The 8074-nt window shown below is 40.9% G+C and overlaps 1 protein-coding gene across 1 annotated transcript in view; it reads left to right on the top strand.

Annotated features, from left to right (window-relative positions):
• The first annotated feature begins 2494 nt into the window (after nt 1-2494).
• LOC107035992 (reticulocalbin-2) overlaps nt 2495-8074 on the top strand; it is a 22468-nt gene continuing 16888 nt past the window's right edge. The window contains exon 1 of the mRNA XM_015253667.1: nt 2495-2580. Coding sequence (XP_015109153.1) covers nt 2570-2580 — 11 coding nt within the window. The 5' untranslated portion in view covers nt 2495-2569. The remainder of the gene's footprint in view (nt 2581-8074) is intronic.

The following is an 8074-nucleotide window of genomic DNA, read 5'->3' as shown; positions in this document are numbered from 1 at the left end:
TCCGCACCGACAATTTTTGTACTCCGCGCGGAAACAATTCTTCGAAAAGAAGAATATTTTCGTGTGCAATAAAAAATTTTGATGCAGAAAAAACTACATGCGGAAAAAAAATTCCGCGCGGAGAAAAAACTCTCCGCACCGACAATTTTTGTTCCCCACGCGGAAAAAAATCTCCGGAAAGAAAAATATTTTCGAGTGCAACTGAAAATTTTTATGCAGAAAAAACCGCATACGGAAAAAAAATTCCGCGCGGAAAACTAATTCTCCGCTTGATCTTCCTTAATCAAGAGATGCGTTCAAATTGTCGAGACGGATTTTCCCTCTGTACCGCAGGGGTCATTATAAACTTCTTAACTCCAGGTAAACATGTAGACGGCGAAGGGAAGGGAGTGAGGGGAGGAGGAATACGTAAAAAAACAGATAAAGGTCTCACGGCGTTCCGTCCGGTCGACACGCTCGCGCGTTTCCGCTCGCGTTTTCCAGCCATCTGCCACGCAAAACTGCATTCGTACACATCTCCTCCGGAATAATATAACCACCCAAGGCCCACGACCGCGTTCGTGCGTATCGCCCACACCCGGGCCCCCTATCCAACTTCCGCTCGTCATCCCCTCTCCCCCCGCGGTCTCTTCACCCGCGTTTTTTTTTCGAGATTTTTTTGTTTTATGGTTATTTCAACTTGTCTCGATTCAACGATTGTTCGGAATAAACGGGTTTAATGCCGCGGGCGGGGAAAATGGGTTTTTGTTGGGGCGAGGTGAAATCACAGTTTGTTTTCAATTAGGGGGGATTGGGAAAGAGTCGTAATGAGGGTTTTTTTCAATGATTAATTGGAAGGTAGGGATTCAGGTGGAGATTTTTTAGAAAGGTATTTCAGGTTTTCAATGTTAGGAAAAAGTCTTTCGATGTTTTTTTTAATAAATCTAATGGTGGGAGAAATATTTTTGGAATAATTAGGGGATTTTTTTCAAGTTGAAATAAATAAATGGAGAAGGGCTCGACCATTTTCAATCATCAAATTTGTCAATTAAATAGCGTGAGAAAAATTTGAAAAAAATCATGAATATTCAGAGTCATACAAATTACATTTTGCACACAATTATTATTTTTTAAACATTCTTCGTTAATAAATAAATAATTAAAATTGTTTAAACTTTCGAAAATCTTATTGCTTTAGACATGAAATCGATTTCTGATAAAATTCTGAATATGAATAAACTTGTTACGATTCAGAACAAATGATTTTTATAGTGAAAAATTGATTGTTTATAAATTATTTACAAAAAATGCTCGTAATGTTGAAAAATTACAATTTTTAAATTATTCCATTACTCTTCGTGAAAATCTCCCTAAAAATGTTCAAAAATCGCCGAAAATTTGCGGAAAAAATGGTCAACAACAAAATCCGCGAGACAAAAAAAATCCCAAATTCACCTCAAATCCAATCTAACCCGCATGTCACTCCCGTATCACCGAAAAATAAAACCCACATGTACACGTTGTCAGAATGAGCAAAGAGTCCGCGGGCCGTCAGGGTCGTGCATGGGAGCGAGTACACAGAAAGCGGAAGCGGGGCTTTCCGCATCGGTGGCTGTGAACAATGAGACCGCCAAGTTCACGGCACGAGGACTATCTTTTTCTCGTATATACGTTCACTCGTTTTACGCGAATTCCAACCTTCCCCTTCCATCAGCCGGTGAAGATTCGCGGGTATATTTATTCTACGTGTGAAGCATTTTTTTTCCTTCGGCATTATCTCCATCTCCCTCTTGCGCACTAACAATTTCCGGCAATTTTTTCCTCCTCTCTCGGCTTTATTTTATTTTATAAAAGAAAAATGATATCGCGAAATTGTGGAATGAACTCGGGTGTAATATGACGAAGGCAATGGGCATGCGATAAACCTCTGCATTTGGGTTGTAGTGCAAAAGTGGTGCACATACGAAGGCTATAAAATATAGCTTCATGTGCGCTTAAGCGTTTAATGCGTTTTGCCAACGTGAAACGAATTATTATTGTTGGGTGATTACCGCCTATTGCATTCTGGATAGATAAAGGCAGCGCAGAGTGAAAATATATAGAAAATTATGAATTACGGATATTCGTTTGACCCTACACTGTTAAAAAAATTTTACTGAATTTTCCAGAAAATGATACCGAATTCAATTTTACGGAAAAAAGTCTATGAAATTTCAAGTTTCCCTGAAAATTCAAGGAAATTCCTGATTTTTCAGTGGAAGAAAGGAAATGAAGAGTCGACAACAAGAATCGATATTTCGTTGCAAGCAATGAATCAATAAAAACGTCATTTACCTTTTGTCGAACCCCTCACTATCGATCCAATTGTTTTGACGATTGGATTGACCGAGGCAGTCGCAATGATAACACGTGGGCTCGGTCAAATGCTCAACAGGTGCTTGGCAACAGGTAATCCAACGCCAGGATTCATAATATGACTGATGATTTGCTTCCAGGTACACCAAGGGCACCGGGTTGACTGTCCACGGTTCAACGGGCAGGGCGAGGACATTCGTCTTCCAGCGCTGGAGATGGATGATGATTATGATCCATGACGAATCCGTAAGTTTCATTTGAATTCAATGGGGAAGCGAGAGTAGAAAATTGAATTGTTTTTTATGAATATCTGGAAATCCATTGAAGATGAAGAAATTCTTGTAAAAATATTTTTTGTAGAGGAGGAAATTTCCTACAAAAAAGTTTTTCTCATATTTCACTTGAATATCTCGAAATCTATGAGAGATATAAAAAAATCAATAACGACTCGTTTTGCAGGGGAGGAAATTCTCCACAAAAAAGATTTTACAATATTTTTCTCTAAAAATGTCATATTTTTCAAGAAATTTGCAAAAATTATCTTCTATGTCTAAATTAGGATCAATTTCTCTTGAATTCCGATACATTTCCCATAAACCAATCACCTGAAATGGACCTGAATTACCCCTTCCCTACAGAATTACCAAGATAATTGCATTCACCGTAAATATCAAGCAGAAAAACGTAAAAAACATCAGCTTTCCCCAATAAAATTACCATCGGAATTAATTTTAATGACGTTATATATTATAATTCCCATCAAATCAATCATCCATTTCACGATTATGTGCTAGGAATTAATTGCGAAATGGGAAAACTACACGAGTGATAAGGGATTGTGATGAGACTCACCTTAATTGCGCCGTTAAACATCTCAATTAAAAAGTGATGTTGATGAACCCATGAGGTTGGTTGAATTATGGGTTACGTCGTGTTGCCGGACGCTGTGTATGACACGGGAGCTCCACGGGACTGTTACATTAATCCCCCGTGAATTCTTCCAGTGCCATTGACAGTGTCCAAGCTGAAGGATCCAATCGTTGGTACAACAGAAGGTTCTCATTTCAAAATAAGGGTGTGGGTGAATTGAGATAAATTAGTTCAACCTCGGAATATTTCTTTCACCGCTTCATAACTTCTAACCTAGAGGAGATAGAGGGATTTTTGATATAACCTTTTTTGTAGGCAATTTCTTCCTCTATAAAAAAGGTTTTTATGAAAATTTCGCTATCTGCTTCAGATTTTGAGATATTGGCATTTTACTATCTCAGTTGAGAATTCATCCTGAATTCAGGATTGTGGGTCAAATGACCCTTTTGATCTGTCTGCTCTAACTCTTTTGACCTTTAAGAACATTTGACCCTTAATTGTAGATGTTATGGGGGTGGTTTGACCTTCGAAACCATTTGAACTGCAACTCCAAACACAATCAGCACAATTTAGCCATTTTTTTTAGCTTTTAGTTGAGGGTGAAATGGTCTTGTGGATCAGCCAATCTCAAAAAACCTTTGGAATTAAGGTTGAAATGGTCATAAGGGTCAGCCTACGAAGACTTGCAGGGTTAAGGGTCAAATAAACCTTTCTCATCCCTCTGCTTTAACCCTCTCGACCCTTATGACCATTTGACCCTTAATCCTGACCGTTCGTAAGGGTCGTTTGACCTTCAAGACCATATCACCCTCACCTCCAAACCCAATTACTCATTACAATCCCGAAAACTTTTTCCGTATCCAATTAAAGATCAAATGCTCGTAAGGGTTAAACGACCCTCGAAGACCTGTAGATCACGGGTCAAATGACCCTCAACCAAAAACGAGACTCCCATCCCCACTTTATTCCCCAATATCTCAGAACCTACTAGACTTATCAAAAAACCTCAGAAGACCTTTTTTGTTGAGAATTTCCTCCCCCACAAAAAAGGTAATTACCAAAATCCCCCTATCTCCCCTAGATCCCGAGATATTCCGAAAAAACCGAACTAAAAAATCAACCCATCTCATTTCCCCCTTCACCACTCATTCATCTCTCTACTCTCCACAATTACTGACTTCAAACATCTTCCCAGTTCTCCTTCCCCCGTTCTCGATCACCTCGAAACATCCTCTTCCCGGAAATGTCGAGTCTCACCAGCAGTTCCACTGTCTCATCCCACCTCATCATCAACCCCATCGTCCAACTGTCCTCTGCTTCACGTTCCGTGACGCGAACATTCCCACAGATCGAATCGTCAAGCCCCTCAACACCATAGGCCCTCCTCGAAAGCCTCCTCCCCCTCCCTTGGACCGGATCAACAACCTCCATCCTCTCTATCTCTCCCCCACCCCCTCCCTCTCCTTCTCCTAAAAATATTTCAACTTTATTTCATTCTCCTCTGAGGCCCAGCAGTCCCTTTGATTCGTTCCAAATTACGTTGTAAGTGGTTTCATAAAAAAAAACGGAACTCCATGATGACAGGTTCTAAATAATTTCTGCCCCAAAAAATCTCCATGACCAATAAAAAATCGAAATTATCAAAAACTTCTCATAACTAAAAAAATGAAAGAAAAAACGATTACAAAAAACTTTTCTTCTCCGAAATTTTCGAAACTATTCTTACGACCTGACTCTTGCCTCATCCCCCCTTCCCCCCATCCAAAAAACATTAGTCTTAGAAAACATTTTGGTATAGAACAGCGAGAGAAATAATAAAAAAAAGAGATCTCTTAACTGCTGAAACTGGTTTGAAACGACCTCGCGACTTTTTTTCCACCTCCTCAGCGTTTCTACCGTCGCCCCCTCCCCCTCCCTCCCCCACCCACCGCTGGCACCGCAGGTGCGCCCTTGATCCGTGTGTGCCCACGAGAACTGTGGGAATACCGATTCCACTTCCGTTTTTTACCCCCACAATTCGTTGAAAAAAAGAAATTTATATAAACCCCACGCACGCACGTTAAATTAATAAAATTGTTGCATTAACTGAATGCGAGTGATTAAAGATTACTTCAGTAAAATGTTAGTGTTGAGAGTTGAGGGAGTGAAGGGGACGTTGTGATGCAAGAAGTATCTTGGGACAATGAAGGCTTCGTGAAACCTCAGGATTATAATGGCAGTGGAATTTTCTTGGTCTCTCGTGATGTGAGAGCAAAAAAAAGGACAAGAGGTCAAACGATCGCCGAAAAAAAACGAGAAATAATGGAAATGATAAAATTGTGCAAACGAGAGATATACAAGTCAGTTGTCACCCGGTGGATTTATCCTATGATCTCGAAACTCGTGGCACGTACCTTGAGGAAGAGTCCGTCATCTCTCCAGTCTCCAAGTTCGTGTCTTGACTCCAGAATGGGCTTCCCACGTAGGAAACAGCATTGGGTTGATAAATGTATATTTTTTTTCAACGAATAATGCCTTCTCATTCTTGTATTAGTCCTCAACTCCTCGTGGATGATGTGTAACTTGTGGGATTACGTCACGCGTACGACGACCCGAGTTGGGACTGCATCCTATCGATATTTACGTAACCGCACAGAGGAATCGAGTGACTCAAATAGGTGGGATAAATCTTTTGATGTGAAACGTGAAAACAACTTGACTCGTTTTGACTTGAACTTGATAAAATGATGGATGATGAATGATAAAATCGTACAGTGGCGTTGAGGAAAATCGTAACTCAAAGTTGACTCAATTTGCGCGACTCGTCGAAACGTGACTCAACTTGACTCTAATTCCAGAATTCTATGGGTATATTTTTGGGGGGTGGAAATAGGTGCTCTGAACTCGAAGAATAAGATGACTAGTAAAAAACTGATTCACGCAGAAATTAATGTGACTCAAACTCGATTAGATTTGACTCGACTTGACTGAAGCCTCATAGTTTGAACCATTCTCTCAGCATTAATACTGAGAGTCTTGTACTCAAGAGAAGTTATTCCAAATCAAAATGATTTAACAGATTAAAAAACAGAACTGGAATTAATTTGACCCAACTTGACTCAAACTTACTACTCCAACTGATTTATTTCTCTAAAATGTCCAGTAATACCTGATGAAATTGAGAAACAATGAATCGATAAATGGGAAAATAACTGACAAAAACTGAGTCTCAACCAAAACTTAACTCAACTTGACTCAAACTTGAGGATTCAACAGGCTTTCGTCTCCAAAATATTCGGTAATACCCGTTTCAATTGAAAAGTCCAACAACCGAACAAAAAAGTGACCAAAACCGAGTCTCAACGAAACTCAACAAAACTTGACTCAAACTCACGAGACTCATCGAATATAACTCATCAAAACCTCCACTACTACCCGATCGAGGTTGCAGTTTGCAACGAATCGAAAAAACAAATATACTGACTCAACCAAAACTCAACTCAACTCATCAAAATTTGACTCAACTTGACTCAAACCAACAAATTCAATAGCTTTCAATCTTCAGCATTTCCAGTAGTACCCGACCAAAATTGAACAAATTAACAACAAATGAAGAAAAAAACTAAACTTTACCTAAACTCGATTAAATTCGATTCAACTTGACTCAACCCTGCGACCCCAACAGATCAAGCTCTCCAAAACCTCCAGTACCCGATCGAACTCATATTTACGATTTAAAAAAAAAACTCAACCAAAACCCGACTCAAACTTACAAAACCCAACAGATCAAACTCTTCAGAACCTCCAGTACTACCCGATCAAAGTTAAACTCCAATGCATTGAAAAAAAAAAGAAAAAACTGAACTGAACAGGCGAACCGGTTGCTCCCAATGACGTGAGCCAACTGAACCTGCTGGCAGGCAGGTAACGCCAGGTAAACTATTCTACGTAGAAGTCCCGCCGGCCGGCATGAAGAAGGGGAAAGAGTCCAGCGGAGTGGGGGGGGAGGGGGCATCGGTCCGTGAACAACCACCATCAGACCAACCTGTGCACAGTCACTCGTCTGTGACTCCCCCCCATGACTCCAGTGGATACAACAGAGACACAAGCATTCAATTATCGTGCACCTGAGGAAGAACCACCTGATGAACGTCTCCGCAGGGGTGAGGGGGGGCGGAGAGTCGAAGGGGGGGGGGAGTGAGTCACTCCCGGGTATGAGTGAAGCGAATAGACCAAACAAAATGGGCAAATGCCACCACATGGTAATGGTAATTCACGTTCTGTTCTTTTCTGTTCTGTTCTGTTACCTATAGTCTTCACAAAAGAGTACTGTTACTCGTGGATCAGGTTTGGAACCATGATTTTTATTTTTCAATTCTTCCGGTGGGGGCTTTCATTTGGCGGATGAGGAATGGAGATTGATTGTTTTTAATGTTTAGGAATGAATATGACGATTGCCTGACGATGATTAGGTGAAGGGTGACGTGGACGTCGGTTACATAAAGGAGAATAGTCACTCGTTGGATCCAACCGAGCATGACTCTTCACGTGGCTCGCTCGGGTGGGGGCGATGAATTGTCTTTTGAAGGGGTGGAGGGGGGGGGATTTTTTTTCCCTTTATTTGGATGCTTTTTTACTTGGGCTTTGTTTTTTCTCTTCAGGTGGCACCCAACGGGGCTTGCGGTGGGTTTAGGTTGTTACTTCCTAGGAGTATTATTTTTCTAGCTCTGGGCAGGAGTCAAGCGCGACGAACGACGAACTCCGAGGTGGCAACAGGAGGAAAAAAATTGTGGGGGGAATGGGGAAATTGTGGGGGGAATGGGGATTTTCGGGGACTACGGGGATAATCGATTCTAGGCGAATCGGTCGATACTTTCAGTGTTTCGTCATT

This window comes from Diachasma alloeum, unplaced genomic scaffold, assembly GCF_001412515.2.
Source record: "Diachasma alloeum isolate Michigan unplaced genomic scaffold, Dall2.0 Dall_scaffold_00203, whole genome shotgun sequence".
Taxonomy (NCBI): domain Eukaryota; kingdom Metazoa; phylum Arthropoda; class Insecta; order Hymenoptera; family Braconidae; genus Diachasma; species Diachasma alloeum.
This window is presented reverse-complemented; position numbering and strand designations above follow the sequence as displayed.